General features: G+C 34.3%; 2 protein-coding genes across 3 annotated transcripts; both read right to left on the reverse strand.

Annotated features, from left to right (window-relative positions):
* Positions 1–5,170: 5,170 nt before the first annotated feature.
* On the reverse strand, positions 5,171–19,658 carry LOC120165818 (vesicle-associated membrane protein 714-like). 2 transcript variants are annotated; one of them, XM_039175255.1, is made up of 6 exons: positions 19,403–19,658; positions 18,685–18,875; positions 18,138–18,301; positions 17,560–17,689; positions 6,755–6,760; positions 5,171–5,180 (listed from the first exon to the last, which is right to left on the reverse strand). In XM_039175255.1, the coding sequence occupies exons 1-4, from the start codon at positions 19,617–19,619 to the stop codon at positions 17,599–17,601; spliced, it is 663 nt and encodes a 220-aa protein (XP_039031186.1). In that variant the 5' UTR covers positions 19,620–19,658; the 3' UTR covers positions 5,171–5,180; positions 6,755–6,760; positions 17,560–17,598. The 2 variants fall into 2 exon arrangements, with proteins under 2 accessions (XP_039031186.1, XP_039031185.1); XM_039175254.1 differs by lacking the exons at positions 5,171–5,180; positions 6,755–6,760 and adding an exon at positions 15,040–15,068.
* LOC120165819 (casparian strip membrane protein 1-like) lies at positions 9,628–10,864 on the reverse strand. The gene is made up of 3 exons (XM_039175256.1): positions 10,519–10,864; positions 9,922–10,045; positions 9,628–9,843 (listed from the first exon to the last, which is right to left on the reverse strand). The coding sequence occupies exons 1-3, from the start codon at positions 10,803–10,805 to the stop codon at positions 9,628–9,630; spliced, it is 627 nt and encodes a 208-aa protein (XP_039031187.1). The 5' UTR covers positions 10,806–10,864.
* Positions 19,659–19,914: the final 256 nt, after the last annotated feature.

Here is a 19,914-nt window from a genome sequence, read left to right on the forward strand (position 1 = left end):
TAGAAAACATTTAAGAATGCCATGACATTTTTTATATTAAGCAAGAATTCGCTGATGAGAAAATTTTATATGCCACGACAATTCCGTGGTACGTTGACCTTGTTAATTTTCTTATTAGTGGTGTTTTTCCTTATGAATTAAATAGCCAGGGCAAGAAGAAGTTCTACCATGATGCCAAGTTCTACTTTTGGGACGAACCGTACTTGTTCAAACAATGTGCCGATCAAATGATTCGACAGTATGTCCCCGAAGAGGAGCAACAAGCCATCTTACACCATTGCCACACAACACCCTGTGGAGGGCATTTTGGAGGTGTGAGGACTGCTGCCAAGTTCCTCCAATCAGGCTTCTATTGGTCATCACTATTTAAAAATGCCCACAAATTTTGCAAAGCATGCGATAGATGCCAGCGCATTGGAAACATTTCCAGACGATACGAAATGCTACTACAAAATATTTTAGAGATAAAGCTATTCGATGTTTGGGGCATTGATTTTATGGGACCATTCCCGTCTTCTTTTGGAAACTTATACATTTTACTCGCGGTGGACTACGTATCCAAGTGGGTTGAAGTGATTGTGACACCAAAGAATGACTCTAAGATGGTACTCAAGTTCCTTCACAAGAACATTTTCACTCGATTTGGAGCACTAAGAGTCATTATCAGTGACGAGGGCACCCACTTTGACAACAAGCTAATTGCCAAGGCATTACAGAAATACGGAGTGCGACATAAAATTGCCACGACATATCACCCACAAACAAATGGACAAGCTTAAGTGTCCAACCGTGAAGTCAAGTAGATTCTCGAGAAGGTGGTGAACCCTCGAAGGAAAGACTGGTCCCCAAAACTCGATGAAGCACTCTGGGCATACCGGACGGCATTCAAAACACCTCTGGGAATTTCTCCCTTCAAAATGGTATATGGAAAAGCCTACCACCTGCCAGTGGAGCTAGAACACAAGGCATACTGGGCAATCAAGAAGCTAAACTTTGATGCGCAACTAGCTGGGGAGAAATGATTGCTCGATCTGAACGAAATAGAAGAGTTTCGAGCGCAAGCATATGAAAATACCAAGCTCTACAAGGAAAAAACCAAGAAGTGGCATGACAAAATACTTTTGCGATGGTATTTTCATGTGGACCAGAAAGTGTTACTGTTTAACTCTAGGCTCAAACTCTTCCCGGGTAAATTAAAGTCACGTTGGTCGGGACCATTCGAAGTCCACCATGTTTACCCGTACGGCGCTGTTGATATCAAGAACATGGACGATAGGTCCATCTTCAAAGTCAATGGACAGTGCATGAAGGCTTACCAAGGAGTCCCACCATTGCAAGACAAGACTACACTTCTCTTGCATGAAGCTGGTACTGGCCCAGCATCTTAAGGATGCCGTGACATTTTAGTTTTACTCCTATGCATAAATAAATGGTTATTTTGTTACTGTTTTTATTCAGTTTCATTTTAATTTACTATTTTATTTTTATTTACAAGGTTAGGGTCAATCCAGATTTCAACTGTACCAGCATCAAATTATGAACACTCCAGCCCCACATAATTTCAAAAGCGCACACTTCGCACGACCGCTGCACCACCACAAGCGTAAAGTTAAGGTGCATTGCATTGCATGTCATAACATGTAGTTTATTTTTCCATTGCATTGAGGACAATGCTTCTCTTAAGTTTGGGGGAGGTAGGGTTCTTAAATCATTGCATGATAGTATTAGTAGAATGAATATGCCATGACATTAGTAAGTGGTTGAATTTGTTTTCTGGAATAAATTAAGGATGCTCGATGATGATGAATTCTTGATAGCTAGGATTGAATGTACATGACTGTTGAGGATGATAGAACCAACTCTAGGACTTTCTTCTTTGAAACCTTTGAATACACGATTGTATGTTTTCATGCTTAAGGAACTTAGAAATTTTTTTATAAAAGAACTCTTGTATGTCTTGGCATAAACGATAAAAACCTCACTTTGTAAAAAAAATTGAAGTTGTGAATAAATGCTTAAGCATATCTGTAGAGGGACACTCCGCTATGCCATGACATTTCCTGGAAACTACAAATAAATAAATGGCAACTATGGTATATGAGTGAATGAAAGTAGTCACGGGATGACTCTACTTGACTAGCTCGGGGGTGGAAGGTATGCTCCCTTTCACCTAGAGTGTGGGATGGTAGGTGTGATGGGTTGACTCCCCTCGTAGCGATGTTAAAAAAATGAAAAAAAAAGGAAAAAGGAAAAGAAAACAATGTGGGAGTAAAAATTATAAATGTAGTGGCAAAACAAGAAAACTTGCGTAGAAAATTTTTAGGTTTGTTAAGCATGGACTGGATACAAACACGCACACACCCACACAAAGAATCTTGCCCTAGGAGATAGTACTTGATTTCTCAAACTAGTCTAGCATGTTGAAGCCAAATGTTCTGAGGGCTGAAATTCTATCCCATATAACTATTCTTCTTCTGAACTTGCCATGGTATTTTTATTTTGCTTAATACTATCCATTTCTTGAGGACAAGCAATAGCTTAAGTTTGGGGGTGTGATAACTCCGTAAAAAGGTCATATTTGAGACCTTTTCACTTAATTTATTGACTGTCCAAGAGCTCATATAGGATCATATAGATACATTTAGGAGCATATAGTTGCATGTGGTGAAATTTTGTTTGTCGCGGTATTTTATTTTGTAATCAGTGTTGCGTTATGGGGAAAGTGTTTTGTTTAATGATGTGCAGGATTTGGGAGCAAAGATAAGCAAAAGGGAATTGTCATGACATGATGAGACTACTGAGTAAAATACGATTGTCGTGATATCTCGGACGACATTTCTGGGCAGAAAAAGTCAAAGAATATATTTTTAGTAAGAGCCAGCTGTCATGGCATAAAAAGTGCTTTTTGTAATCAGCCATAATGGAGGGGCCAGTTACCATCTTTGCACCGACTCTCACATAAAATGAATGAACTTTAGGGTGCTAGGGTAATTTTAACACAAAACCCTATGTTCATTCTCCCCTATAAATAGGAGATGAAACGTGACTTTTTTAGGAGACTTGAAGACTTTTAGACAGCCGCCAAGAGCCTAAAATTTCGGATAAAAAGTTCTCTCTTTTTCCGTCAATCATTTTATCTATGGCATTTCTCCGTTGATAGGCTATAGGGAATGGCAAACTAGGCGTCCGAGAGAAGCTAGATCGCTAGGACTGTTCATGGTGGCCGATGGAAGCTCTGGCAGTGCACGTCGAAGGCTTTTCCTCCTTCCCTTTGCTCTTTGTTTTCGTTATTTATTATTTGGGTTGTAAGGAACGGATTAACTTGCTTTGTGATTTCTTATTTTGAACCCCACCATGATCTAATCCTATTTGGTGGGAGTTTATTTTGGATATTTAAGATTTGCTTTAATGAATGATTTTTTTTCTATGTTATAATCTGTTTTGCTTATGAATTTTAATGCCTTAAGGTTGTATGAGCTGTGGGAGTAGCCATTCCTTAGGTGATTACTTAGTGTTCGAGAGAATGCCTAAGTAACATATCCTTAGTATTCGAGAGAAATTAGGGAGTAACCACATAAGCAATGGGTTCTAAATAGTAACTAGGCCTAATCCACCTTAGAGATAAGGCTAGGATTTTATTCGACTAAAAGGAGTTGTGCATGAGCGATAGGTTAGATGTTAATGCTTCCGCAAAAAGGTATTGTTGAGACATATCCTGTTATCTGGACCAATAGGATCCCTGCAGTAGCTAACGCCAATCGGTTTTGCCAAGGCATCTTCAACCTGTCGAGTCCCTTAACTAGAGATAGCGTAGGTCACCCTTAGTAAACTCTGTTGGGAAGATAAAGCATAAAAGTAAGACCATTCTTAGAAGTAGACTTAGATTTTCCTAAGTAACCCCTATCACTCATTCTCGTAGTAGCTTGTCGTGTGAGGAGTCTAAAGTCTTTATAAGCAAATCCAGTATTTACAGTTTATTTTGCCTTTACATTTTCATTTGTTTGCACTCAGCATAATTTAATTTTCCATATCATATCCATCTTCTATCATATTTCCATCAGACAATTTCTACAACATCCATTTATTTTGCCACAACATTTCCATTTGCAAGTACCATCACTAACTTTACTTAGGTGACAAAGTAAAGTCTCATGACAAACTTATTTGATTTCCCCTAATTCCTGTGGAGAACGATACTCACGCATCACTGTATTACTTGTTCGATTGTGTATACTTGCACATAATTCCGTGTCTATAATTAGTACTCATAATACACGGACAATGTAGCATCTCAGAAGAATAAGAACCCTGGAGGTGTATGACTAACCATCCCGCCGCTCATAGAAAAATGTGAAAACTTTAAAAACATCAACATCGATGAATACGAAAACTGGACAGGAGGTGTATGTGTCTCCGGTGAAGCATCACTCGCCAAATAAGTAGCATATGAAGACCACACTGATTCTATAAGCATGTGAGTATATCCTCCAGGAGGTGTCATAAAACCCTGCGGTGGTGCAATCTGAAATGGTTGTGGCGGCATTGAAAATGGTTACGGTGCCATCTAAAATGGCTACGGTGGCATCTGAAATAGTAACGAAATATAAATCAGTGTAGATGATGGTTGTTGTGATGGTTTCAGTACTGCAACTGAGGACGATCCAGAAGCCCCTGCTCTTCGTCCACGAGTCGGGGGACGATGATGATGTGATGGTGGACGCTTTTCTCAATGTTGATAAATGCTCTTGTCTCGTGCTTCCTCGAAAAGTAGGAACAACTTCCCATTCATGTTAAACCATTGATAATAGTCATCGACAACTGAATAATGATCGATATAAATCAACTCCATATAGGGAATACATCAACATCGATCCTCCTAGATCATTACCCCGCTGTGCTTCATCATCCAATTTACATCTTTTTTCCCTGTCTATCGACGTTATGAAAATTGTCGAGATTCCTAGGTGCTTCAAGAATAGATTGTACGAAACCAAATTAGAGGAGCACGTGACCACTAGGATGCCACTCGATAATAGCATAACATATCAAAGGGACCACCACCATCTATACATCTAATGGGCCACTCAAGTGAGGTCGGATACAATGCCTCATTTCTTTAGTACAATAAAAAGCCCATTGAAACTAAAACAATTATATATAATTCTTAACAAAATAATATTCTAATTATATAACTATAATTAAATGTAAATAATAAAATTTAAATACATACATCTGTATCAGCCTTTTGATCAATGAGTAGCCGAATTTCTTCCAATTCGTCTGATATATCACGATGATTTTTCCTTATACATGACCACCTATTCAGTATAAAAAATTCATTATATACTTAAAAATTATTTATAAATGAACTTAGTATTGAAATTATCTCAACAATAATGGGAAGACTAATGAGTTTTTCACGACTGAACATAAAAAGGGCATGCGATACCACACCCAAGACTGCAGAAGAAGGAGACATCCGCCGATAGTATTTTTTTCGATAATCAGTTGCCCGATATATTTCTCTATATAGAGATGCCAAAACTGCAGAGCCCCAACTAAATGAGTCGATAACTCAAAAATCTGCGAGGTGACACAACCACATACAATGAATTTAATTGCGAGATTTATCGGACATTAAGATACCTCCTATGAGTTGTAATATGCAAGCCTGTGCAAATATTTTAGCCTGATTCTTGGAACAATCTTCTTTCAACTGTTGAAAATTTGTAACAAACTATGATAAATGTATTTGACCACCGTTGAAATTAGGTGGGATACCTCCTAGATACTCATCGTACAAGGAATACCAATCACCATCTGTCATACCAGAAGTAACATCATCATATACCGGAAGCCCCAAATATATGGAAACACCCTTCAGCGTAATAGTGCACTCCCCACATGGAAGATGGAATGTGCATAATGCATCAAATCTCGGGTTAGTAGTTCGGGTCAACCCGAAGCACAAAGTTGAGCCATTGGCCTTATATTATAGTTGGACCAAGTTTGTTGTTTGTGGGCTAAAGTTAGGGCTCATGAGAGTTGTTGTTTGGGGATGAGTAGATCATAAAAATAAAAATAAAGAGACTAAAAGTGTAGTTTACCCATAGTCATTTTGGAAGCTGAAAATTCCTCCTTATTTTATGTTTTTAACGTGAACCAACCCCTTATACAACTCACCAAACACTATTCTTATCTTCTTATCTTTCCCTCTTCTTCTCTCTTCTTTAAGTAAGAATCTCAAAAGAATTCAATCCTAGTTGGATCCATCCAACGTAAGATTATTAAACCTCATCCTTCTAGCTTCAATTTGAGCCCCATGTCACTATTTTTATCCATATAACCAAAAATGGGTCTTGAGAGATTTGTGGGAATCTATGGATTCTAGCTAAGTTTTGAGTTATAGGAAGTTTGTTTAGATGTTATTCAACCCATAGATGGACGGATAATCTATTTTATCATTTTCTTTAGTGAATGAGATATGAGAAAGCTAAAGAGCTAAAGGAAAAGAAAAGTTGAATCTTGAGTGAGTTGAGAAAGTTTCTAGTCATCCAAGGAGCAAGGTAACACATTACAACTTTTATATACTCTTAGTGAGTCATTAGAAGTTCAAGATAGTTTAAATGTTTGAGTTGAGCATGATAAGCATTTTCATGGTGAAATTCTTGTTTTAGAGTTATAAATGTGTTTAAAGTCTTTATTATGACCCTTGTTGATCAAATAAAACTTTAAGCATGTTTGGGGACCTCACTAAGGTCTTTGGGATTGAAAAATATAGTTTTTCGTACTCGTTTTATGACTTCTCCACGTAGAGTATCGATACTATAGGGATAATATCGATATTTATTCTTCGTTTTTAGGTAAAATCGAGTTTTCTGGGCAAGAGTAACGAAACTCTTTCAAGAGTATTGAAACTTTAAGTCATAGTTTCGAAACTCCCATAAAGTTTCAAAACTGGTCAGAACATAATGTTTAAAAGTATTGATACTTATATAAAGTATCGAAACTTTTGCAGGAGTATCGATACTCTTAGACTAGTATCGATACTTTCAGTCTGTTTTGGGCAAAAATGTCAGTTTTCAAGGGAATTAGACTCGAGGTACCCCAACACTTTTTATCATCAAATAATACTACAAGTGAGAATATTAATGCTATTAATATTACACTTAGAAACAAGATCAATTAGGATGAAAAAAATTAGCCTTGGATGATGCTCAGGAAATGATCAGGAAACTCGAGTTCCTTTAGAAAATGCTAGCATTATCGAAAGTATAGATTTAGTCTGGATATATCCTTAGGTAGTGTGTGAGGCACTTAAAGCTAACTAGCTTGGGCGCAAGGTCTGACACTCAAGGAGTGGGCTAGTCGAGGGGGTTGATTGATGTAGAGATTCCGGGCAACTAGCCTCAGTAGACTAGAGAGGTGTGTGAGCTTCGAGATGCAGAATCCTTAAACGCACCATGATGTCTACTATAGAGTAGAGAGTGCAGTATATAGGTATGGTAACTATTGCAGTTATCAGTTAGCTTGAGCTTGACATTAACACTTCTAATATGACTTAGTTGTTAGTATGACACTGGGCTAGTTAGCTCAGAGTTTGGAATTTGTTTCCTTACGCAAGTTAGTCGAGGAGTAGTCCGAGGACTTTTTGACATCAGTGATCCACACCCAGATAGTGCATAGTACGTCTCAAGTTCATCATTAGAGAGCATGTATAATTGTAAACATGTATAATTGTAAACTCGATTTGTATATTTTTGTATGAGTCGTAACTCACTTTAAACTATGGTCTGTATAATTTAAATATTAATTTGGGAGCTCCTAATGTAAACTATTTTATTTAAATTGTAGTTGATTTATTTTAGCATGAGTGGTTACAAATGATCATTTTTAAAACGGAAAAAATTTAAAAGAAAATTTTGGTTAGCCACTCAGTGGCATTATGATCGGTCGACTGTGTGTCGTATTGGTTGAGGGTGTTACAATGTGTGTGTTTCTGGTCTGCATCTCTCAATCAGTGCAAAAGTAAGGTTGAGTTCAAAGTTACAATGCCCTTCGTAATTCGCTATGTCACCGAATCCAGCTACGGCTAAATATGACCAGACACAACTCGATATCTCTAACTTAACATTACGAATAAGTTGATCTAATATACGGTCATTCACCTAATTAAATAATAGTATAAAAATTAAAATATAAACTAATACTAAAAATAACTAAATAAAACAATCATAATAAATAAAATAACAAAATTTAAAATTATTATTGTATCGACAAAATGACTCGAGATATGATTCTCATCTAAACGCAGCAACCCACCTGTCATTTTATAACTGAAAAAAATAATAAAAAATTAGTATAATAAAATATAATAAAATAATAAACTATTAAGTGATTATAATATAATAAAAATTAGCTTCTAAAAATGATAACTATACCTTCTTAAAACTTGATAGAATTATAGATAGAAGGGAGAAATATAATATTTTCGTTTGTGATTTGAGTGTTGAAATGGAAGGGGTATTTATAGGGGAAAGGGAGAGGGAGGCTGACAGACGGTTGGGCGGTATTTTTGGCAGGCAGATCGATTTAAATGAATTTTTGCCACCTTGGACGGAACCCCATTAAGGTACGCTTCATGATCCGCATCTTCCAACGTGGTGCCAACTTAGACAGAACCCCGTGAAGGCGAGTCTCATGATTCACGCCTTTCCATTGTGGCGCCAGCTCGGACAGAACTCCGCGAAGGCGTGTTTCATGATTCGTGTTTTGTCATAAAGGGTACTAGACCAATAATATTTGGAGAAATGATGCATGACATATAATATTTCATTGTTAGGGTGATTTTTGGGTAAAAAGGCGCAAAGTTTAAAGGCTTAATTCAAAAGTAATTAAAGTATATATTTGTATGATTTAAGTATCTTAAGTGCGCTCGAAGAACATAAATATTGTAATTAAAGAATTGTTATTATTATTTTTAAGATTCTGGTATAAAAATAATATACCGCATTTTTAAAGTATAAACTTTTATTATCAACTAGTTAGTCTCTAAACAGATACTACCTTGATTTATCTTAAAATTATCAAAAATATATTTTTAGTCAATAATAGATGTCAACTTGAATCTGTCTGGATTAAATCTTTTTATTAGTTTGTGTCTATATGATGTTTACAAAATATTATCTGATCGAAATATTTTTAATCACTTAATAATAATCGTTTAAAATAATTTTTCAGACAATATATTTAAACCCGAAATTTCTAAAGATAATAATCATTATTTATATAACCAAAAATATGAGTAAGGTCATTCGGCCAGATTAATTAACTGAAACATTGATATGCAAACCCAAGGAAGTAGGAACAATAGTTAAGATAGATTTATGTTCATACAAGGATTTACATACAGTGAAAGTAAAACACCACTTTACATTAAAATCACACCAAATGCTTTCCACACCACACTTCTCCTAAATCAATCGAAACAAACACATTAATCTTCACACTTCACCAATAAAACACAAGTAAAAGTCGACACAATGATTGATATTCCGATTCTATCGAGAATTTTACGAAGTAGCATCCATCATAGAATCGAAACATCGTCAAGTATTTAAAAGTCTTCTATCTTCTTTTAAGAGAAAAAGCTGAAAGGATAAGTATAAACAAGAGGAGAGTGCCGGCTATGAGAGAACCCACGACTGCTCCGCTCACACTTTGACAGAAATTGCCGAACTGTTGGCAAAATGGAAGCCAGTTCGTGTTCGGGTTCCCGTTGTGAGCCAGATATATGATCGAAGCCGTGGCCGAGGCCGCGGCTATCGTTAAACCCGCCATCGCCTGCAACAAACCGGTCATGCCAAATACATTAAATCGAGTAATAAGTATCCGATACTAATCATGATCGCGGATACTTACAGCATCGAATATGACAAGGAGGAGCTTCGGAGTTGTTGCGAGTGGACGGATGATGCAGATGATGGAGAATGGCAATGAAAGGACTAGATATCCGGTAACTATGGCGTTTGCTATCATGAAAAACCTGTAAAACAAGCAATGTTTATATGATTTTTTTGAAGATTATTATTCGTATGAACGTACTAAAAATTTCACGTTAGGGTATAAATTTATAAAAATTTAAGAGTAAATTATGATTTAATATTTAAACTATTAGTTTTGATCTATTTTAGTATTTAAATTTTTAATTTTTTTCAAAATCACATTTAGTTTTTATTTCATTTTAGTACTCACTGTTAAAAACATAACGTGAATTGTATTTAAACTATCAACTTTTATCCATTTTAGTACCTAAAATTTAATTTTTTTCAAAATTTAACGTTACACTTTTAAGGGGTACTAAAATAAAATAAAAATACAATTTTAGGTATGATTTTAAAAAAGTTAAAGTTTAAATACTAAACCGGACCAATATTAATAGTTTAGATATTAAATACATAATTTTCCCAAATTTTAAAGATAAAATATATAGAGGGAAAAAAAGGAAAAAAGACGTACACCAGAGTTGGAATATCATTGTACTGAGCTTGGAACTGGAAGAACTGAGTGAAAAAAGGGAGAGTTTGTTGAGCATTCCCCACTGTCACGGCGGCGCCGGTGGTGGCTCCCATGGCGCACAGCCTTAAAATGAAGTCACCTATGGCGAATTCTTTTTTCACTCCCCGTTTCGGCGGCGGTTTTACGCCACCGCCGTTCGAGGAGACAACTAACGGGGCTTTGCCTTTGGAATTGGACTTGGTTTCTGGGATGTTGATCGATGTCTCGACGGCTTTGTCGGACGCCATTAGAGATTTTTTTTAAGGAGAAAAGGAATGACAGAAGATGGTTCGTGGGGCAGATGGAATAAGAGGTTTTGTTGTGAAGAATCCTTTGTACGACACTGCTTTATATAGGGATGGAAATGAATCCACGTGGCACGTAATGGAATATTCGAATAACTCAGTTTTAATTTTTGATTGAATCTATTAAATTAACTGAAATGGTTTATATGATTTGTTTAATATATTGTTTTATTTAAGGATGAACATTTCATCTGAACCTATCAGATTTTGATTTCGTCTTAAAAGATAAATTTTAAAAAAATAGATTTGAATGAAAAATATTCGAATAATTGGCATTTGTATAGTTAATGATAATTGCTATAATATTTATTTGTCTATATTTTTTCAATTATATCTCTATTTTATCTAATAAAAATGTGATTCACTCTGTAAAATTAAGAGTTTTACACTTTTTTAGCATCGTTAGATTATGGAAATCAAATGTTGATATTGATAATAGGAAATGAGAAGATATTTATTGGGGGGGAATAATGAGTTAATCTAAGTCTTTAATTTCTCCTTGTCTGATATATATATATATATGTTAGGATCGACTTACATAATGTAAAACTATTTAGTTTTACACAAATTTAGAACCGTTGGATGAGTGAAAATATATGGTTGATATTTACTATTTTTAATAAATATCTTCACATTCATACTTTTAATCTCAATCATATGTTTTCACTCGTCCAACGATCTTAAGTATCTGTAAAATTAAAAGGGTTTTATAATATCTAACATAATCATATCTCTATATATTTATGTTGGATCAATATATAATTTTTTACCTTAAAATTTGAATAAATCTTTATGGACCAAAAATCCAATATAAAACAACTCATGATCATGAACAACCTTAAATTTATCCTCAATACATTCAAACCTACAATTTTAAGGATAAAACAATAATCCTCTGCCCTTTTTCTTCCAAACAAATGGAGAACCTTCCCTTATTTACCAGTGGATTTTTTTTTTTTTTACTATTTTTTATCCCAAAAAATTCTATCGCCCTCTCCTAAAACCTCTCCAACCCGAGCGAACATGTTGGCCCCACCTCTGATGGCGGCCGATGCATCAAAAAATCAAGGCATGTTGATGAAGCTCCACCCTCTGATACATCCATGGTTGTAGACACGGATGCTCTAGCGATAGACAATGGACATGAATCCAATCAGATCCCCATGCCACGTCAAACATCGGTAAACCCTAGTGTTGCTGCTATGACTGGTTCCGAGACCCCTATCCAAGCTGGTGGTCGTCCCCATAATAGCACTTTGTCTTACAAAGATACCCTCACTGGTGGTAAAACTGATCAAGCAGCTAATGGAAGATACCCTCCTTATGTTAAATTTGGTGTAATTGCTTAAGGGTTTGGCCTCCTTTCAATCCAAAAAAAAAAACTATTAGATGAATCCGATTCACCACGTCATTCGTGATCCCAACCAATAATGTTTGTCAATTTCATTTTTTTTCATGGTGAATCTTCACCTCTTTCGTACAATGTAAATAAAATGTAAGTACTTATTTGGAAGTTATTTTAAAATTGATAGCTCTCATTCATTAAGACCGTGAATGACGTGGTGAATCGGATCTATCAAATAATTTATCGAATACCACTTTTCCCCCATAAATATCATTACAATTCTCTTAGACTATAGATCATATTTAATTTTTTTTTCATAAATTTACGATTATATACTTAAATCATAAAAGACAAATCGTTATTGACACTTACAACAACTATATCTTCATGTACATCACCAAAATTCAATTAATAAGAATATATTACTAATTTAATGAATATCATTTTAATATAAACTAAAAAGCCTTAAATATTTAAATATTTATTTCTCTCTATATATGAACATAGTTTGTTTTTTTTTCATCAATGCAACTAATAGATGATCTTATATAATTATATTAAATCGGTTAAATGATTTTTTCTTTATTATGTGATTCAAAGTTAATGATAATATTTGTTGAGACCTAATATTATAAAAAACAAAGTGAAGTATAAAGAAAGAAAAGTTTAGTGGGTTAGATATGGGAGATTGGAGTTGTTGCCCTGCTGATGTTCACTTGCACTACTTCCAACAAATTCGTCCCAGAAATCAGAATGGTAAATAAATGGCATTCCTCGAAGGATCTCTCAGTTTGGGGAAGATGGAGCAGTTGTTTGGGAATTATGAGGGCTCACAACCTAGGATCGTAACAAATAACTTATAAAAGTTGGGTAAATTACACCATTCTTCATTGAACTATATTCTATCTCATATTTTACTCACTGTATTTTCTAAATTTAATTTTACTCATTGAACTTTTAAATTGCTCATGTTTTGATCACTCTGAATTATTTTATTATTATTTTTGTATAACATAACATTTTTATTATTATTTAATATAAAATAATTTAAAATATAAAATAAAAATAGAAGGTGGTTGGACACCACCGCTGGCCGCCATTGACTGTCGTAGATAGTGATCGTTCGGTCCCAAATTTCATAGGTCGTTTTGCCTCCACACCGTGAATCCGAATCCAACCTCCATTTTGTCAAAACTTGCTCCGAAGTCCACGAATTAGAAAGTGAAAGTGAGGAAGTCGAAATGTTTCAATCGAGATTCACGAGTTTTGAGACATTTTCCATGAAACAACCATCATATTCAAACTCAAGGGGTCGAGACGAACCGACCCCTAAAATTTTAGACTGAACAACCATCATCTACGACAATCGACGGTAGCGTCCGATCACATTCTATTTTTATTTTATATTTTCAATTATTTTATATTAAATAATAATAATAAAAATATCATATCATACTAAAATAATAATAAAATAATTTAGAAGGATTAAAACAAGAGCAATTCGAAAATTCAATGAGTAAATTAGAATAATTGAAAATATGATGAGTAAAATAGGAAAGAGATTATAATTGAGTGAAGAATGGGGTATTTACCCATATGCCTCTCATTATCAGGGTGAACAAAAATCATCTTGGCTTGAAATTTTAAATTTTTCGACTCGACTCAAATTGAATTTGAGTTATAATTTCATAAACTCGACTTGAAATGTTTTTAAATTCAAGTCAAGTTATAAAATAAAACTCAAATAACTTGAATAATTCAAATTTTTAGTAATTAATATATTAGTTTTTGTGCGTGAATTGAGAGAGTTTGTGTCTAATCCTTCAACTTTGTATAATATATGAGTATTGTATACAAAAAAATATGAATATATATATATATATATTGTATATGATTATAGAAGATCATTTAACTTAGAATCATATAGTACCATAATATTATAAATATTTACAATTAAATTTAAACACAAACTCGAACAACTCAACTCAATTCAACTCAACTCAAATTTTACAGACTCAATTCGAAAAAAATTCAAATTAAATTTGAGTTATAAAATTAGACTTGTCAACTTAATATTTTATGACTCGACACGACTCGATCGAACGTTCATCCCTACTCATCATATAGTTCTTTTAATTTTTTATATAATAATAATTATTTAATTTATTGATCAACTAATTTTAATCGAGTATTGTATAGATCAATTAGAGCAATAATTTTAAATTCATCCCCAAATTATGACCAACATTCAATAGTAATCTCCAAACTTTCAAATGTTTCAATTTCATCCTCAAACTTTTGGATGACTTTAGAAGTTGTTATTAGAACATTCAAAAGCTTGGGGATCAAATCAAAATGAGGGTCAAAATTTGAAGATAAAGTTGGAATATTCAAAAGTTTGAGATTAACTTAGAATGAGAGTAATAGTTGACGGATAAATTAAAATATTCAAAAGTTTATTGACCAATTTAAAATGAATCATGGTTTGAAGATGTATAGTACAATTAATTCTATAAAATTCTTTAGCTTTGTGTTTAAAAATAAAACAAATTTACACCTCCTTTAATTAAAGATTTACAGGTATATTAGATTATGTAAATACAAGTCTTTTAGTAATTTCAAATCAAGTTGATGTTCAAGTTGACTCGTAACACCAAATTTAATTAGAATTTTTCCGAACCCTGAAATTCCATGCATATACAGCGTACAAAGATGATCCACAACGACGCCATGCCACTCTTTCATCAAAGATTAAAAAAAAAATCTAGGTGGACATTATGCTTACTCATATAGCTCAGAAACTCGAACTCGGAAACCAAATGAGCCTACTTAGACAAACTTACATAAATATTCATCGAAGTTAATGACAAATTTAGAAATATTTTTTTAGGATAGACACATATATTAACAACACAAAATTTTTCGTATATGGGTAGACACATAAATTTTTAAAGTGGTCACAATGAGTACAATGGATAACTAACCAAAGAAAATTCAAAATTTAAGGTGGACACTTGCATATCCTAAATAAAGAGTGCATAAGCCACTGGTCAAGGTGCATACTGTCGTAGCCGGTTTTTGCCCGGGCACGAAATTTTACTTGTCAGGAAAAGTGACGTGAATAAATGGTTTTAAAATGTTTTGGGAGTCGCCATCGGTTTTTTGGGTCAGGTAGGTCGAATACCTAAAAACTTGTCTTTTAAAAGAGTTTTTAAGAAAACATCAATTAAAAAATAAACTGGTCTGCGTTTTAACCAAAAATTCGTTCTTTTAAATAACAAAAAGGGATTCGTGGTCGATTACTTTTGGGGAAGGATTAGCACCCCCACAACGCCCAAAATTGGTACTCATTAATTATAAATTGTCTCTATTATTGAAAATTCTAAAAATTCAAAAATATATATTTAATTCATAATCTTATTATTTCAAATTTATTAATATAATTTTAAAAAAAATATATTAATTTATATATATTTTTATTTTTATAAATAAGATACTTATTTACTTAGGAATATCAGAAAATGACTTCTAGGTGCTTTAAGACAGATCATTTCTTAATATTAAAAAATAAATAAATATTAATAAAACATTAAAAAAATAACATATATAATTTATAAAAGTAAAATATTTATTTAAAAATAATATATATAATTTATAAAAGTAAAATATTTATTTATAAAAAAATATCAGAAAATAGACATCTAATTGCTTTAAGACTACCCTTTCTTAATATTAAATAAATATTATGAAATTATTATATGATATTTCATATAAATATTAGTGAACAAAATATAAATAATAACAAATAAATAAATAAAGTACTAATTTAAACATATTGAAAAAATAAATGACAATATAGAAATAGAATAAAATTGTATTAAATAATGACCAAAATGGAATAATTTAAAACTGTGGAATTAAATTGTAAAATATATAAAATGAATGGTCAAAATGAAAGTAATTAGAATATCAGTGATTAAAATATAAAATATCAAAATTAAAGGACATAATTTGAATTATTATAAAAATATAATTACTAATAATGTAATTTAACCTAATTAATTATTGGGGATCAAAATAAAAGTAATTAAAATTACCAGGGCCTAAATAAAGTATTTACCCTTAAATATTTATAACTACGGTGTAGTGACTAAAATATAATAAAGTAAAATTGAAAATTGATTAAAAGGAACATAAACTGATTTCAGTGACTAAAATAGAATCTTACAAACTTCAAGGGTTTGTGTATATGGTTTACCCATTATGAAATTACGCATATACCCCTCCCCAAAATGACGTCGTTTAGAGAGGGGTATATAAGCCCAAAAACCGACCCCTTAGGCAAATTTCTTCATTTCTCTTCTTTGGTTCTCTCTCTAAGAGAGAGAACCCTCTCTCTTCTTTATAAACTCTCTCCCCAGAGAGAGAGTCGGCCACTGATCGGAGACCATGATACGCCGCCAAGCACCACCGTCGACCACCGTTAACGGTGGCCGAAATTTACAAAACCATACCAAATCAAAGCTCTTTTAACCCTAAAGCCAAATATGGTATCCTTTTCTCCTAAAATACCCTAGTATTTCCTAGATCTAGGAAATTACCTTCGAAATACGAAGGTTTCTGACGATGTTTCGAAAGCCTCCGATGACAGAGTAAGCTCTCTCTTCTTTTTTCTTCTTTTCGAATGGTTGTTGCGTTCGTCTCTGTTTTTGGATTGCTCTCTTTTTTTTGGTTTGCTCTCTGTCTTTTTGGATTGCTCTCTGTCTCCTCTCGTTCCTCTCTGTTCTTGCTCGCTGCCCTTTTTCTTTTTCTTTGCAGGATTCGGTGGCTTTATAACCACCACCGAGGCTCTCATCGGACCGGGGAATAAAGCTCATTTCGGTGAGTCGCCATAGTTATGGTGGTGACTCACCATAGCCTTCAACGTGGGTGGTTGGTGTGGTGATTCTGGAGAGTTCCAAGAGGTGGCAGCAACTGGCTAGGACACCTGGCAGTGGAGTGTCAACGTGGGGCGGCTGGAATTTCGGCAGTGGTCGATTGGAGCACTCGGCAACAGAGCGGCAGTAGGCTTCTGGTTGAGAGGCGATTGTTCTTCTTCCCAGCGGCGGCTGGGTGCATAGGATACAACCCTAATCAATTTAGGGTTCCTGTTGGGCCACCGAGGTTGGGCTTGTAAACTGGGCCTGGGTTCTTTGTAAATGGGTTGTGGGTTTGTATTATTATTATTTATTTAATAATATATATATAATAATAATAATAATAATAATAATAATAATAATAATAATAATAATAATAATAATTTTAATTTTAATAATAATAATAATAATAATAGAATGAAAAATTAATGTCTACACATACCTTAGCAAGAATTTAAACCGGTAAGACCGCTGCTCAGGATCGGCATGATGGTAGAGTGATGCCTCCACAGAAAGCGGCAATAATCACGTAGAGTAGCAGAACAATCAAGCATGTTAGCATGGCCGTGTTTGTACATGAAGGTGTATAAGTTCCTTTGTGTGGCATTCAACATGCACCAAAGATGCAAACCAGTAAAATGTGATTTAGAAGTGCAATCAAACAAGTTTTTTTGTGTCGGTATTCGACGAAAATGATCAGAAGAAACCACTCAACTGACATAACTTGAAAAAATTATCTGACATTTTCTCTGTCTGTCCCGTTATCCTTCTATAATGAGCCTTGTACACGGTATATACATACTTTAAGTCTTCAAAGCTTGATCATTTTGATCAAACTAAATTGAGAACAAATACAATAAGCTCAGCGGCAAAATAAAATCTCTAGGTTCCCTTACTTGACATGCGAAGCCATGCTTTCGCTCCAAGATCATCGACAATAAAGGACCCATGAATTGGCTAGTTGTCTATTTTTTCTGTAAATATAATGTCATAAAAGAAGTTGGATGCACTTACAAAAGTTTGGCATTTTTCATCCAACGTGCTTGACGAAGGCGTTTAGACTGTTTCTTGAAGTGAAATGCACCATCTTGCATTGTTGCCGTTTTGTCAACAAGAAGCTCAATCCTATCACCTCTCTCAAGTATTTTCTCAATGTTTTCCACCATAATTGCACGTATCTGAAATTGAATAAGAATCACAAATTCAGGGAACATTGATCACTTGATATGCTTTCATTCAATGAATACCAACGATGTCGTTACAGACAATAATAAGCACGAATATTTTCGGAATAGATGTTGAACAACCAACAGCTTTCTTGGCCAAACTAATCATCACAATTGCGTATTGTTTGTATAGTTGATAACCAAAACTACGGCCTGGGAAGCAGATAGTCAAAAATAGTAAAATATATACTTGACTTAGCATGAAGAGCAAGTCAATTTGCAACCAATCAAAATCAAAATATTTACAGGTCCAAGATAAAAAGGAAAGCAGAAAATGACACTTCGAACAGATGGTAAGAAAATGAAGTTCCAGCCAGCAAATGCAAGATACTTGCCTCACCCACTTCACCTCTAACACGATTGAGAGTATCTGCACTTGGACTACTGGAGAAAAATTCCATTTGTTGGTGCAACACCCGTGAGAACTCATCATTCATTCCGTATGCCGGTGCATAATGAGCAACTCTGCCATAGTTTTTCATGAACCTCATGTGAATGCCCTCCAAGTATGAAAACGGAACTCTCCCTGCAGTGAAGCACAATAGTTAATGGTGACTCAAAATCATAATCATGCCATGCCAGGAGTGTTTTAAGGCAACAAGTGCTTCGCAAAGTTCGAACTTGTGACGTGGCGCAGATATTGAATCTCAACTAATCTATATACAATTATACATAATCACCTCTATCTTGATACATCATAGAAAGTGGGGAAATAGCCTATCAAGCAAGAAGACAACAATATTGAATCTCAACTCATTTATACATAAATAATGCCATATCCTTCTCATAGTTTATAAAGCAAATACACTCCAATTTTATGTTTCCAAGCATAGCACTGAACCGAATAAAAAATCAATGGAAATTTTATTGGTAATTCTACAATAAATCTTTATCTACGTACTAGAAATTAACATGAAGCGTGCATTTCAAGTGACGGACTTCAAAGAAAGAATCATATAATTGACTACTACAATTTGCCAACCTAAAAATTTAAACTCCCAACGACGCTAAAAATTGCATAATTCAGAAATAAATGAAGTCAAAGAAACGTACTTCCAAAGGTATCATTAGCCATACAGAGGAAAGTGAGGCCGTCCGATCTCAGTATATGAAAGATATAACGGTCCTGCGATAAACAGAGTCTTGAATCAGCCTCTTCCGGAAGCTTCTCGAGTATCCGTCGCGCCACCGCACCGGTGTTCCCAGTTACGGCACTGAACTCCGCCAGAACCACCGTTCCTCGAGCTATCAAAGCGTAGAGAATCGCCATCGAGAACCTTCTACTTTGTTTTTACTGGCGGGGGCGGGATCGAAGGGCTATTTTGATACGTGATTTTTGGGGGGTTTAGTCTTAGGTATGTTTGTTTTTAAAATATTTTTCTCTCAACCGATTTTTTTTTTTTTTGTGTTTTTTAAAATTGACTTATGGTTTGGGTGAAATTTTCGAAAAATCATCGGTATATTTATCGATCTAACACCGGTCAGATTATATTTCTCGATCTAACACTCATAGCAGTAAAAGCGCGCCCCCTGTCTCGCGCTATATGCTGAATTGGCGCCACATG

The sequence above is a fragment of the Hibiscus syriacus genome, unplaced genomic scaffold (assembly GCF_006381635.1).
Source record: "Hibiscus syriacus cultivar Baekdansim isolate YM2019G1 unplaced genomic scaffold, ASM638163v2 tig00111614_pilon, whole genome shotgun sequence".
Taxonomy (NCBI): domain Eukaryota; kingdom Viridiplantae; phylum Streptophyta; class Magnoliopsida; order Malvales; family Malvaceae; genus Hibiscus; species Hibiscus syriacus.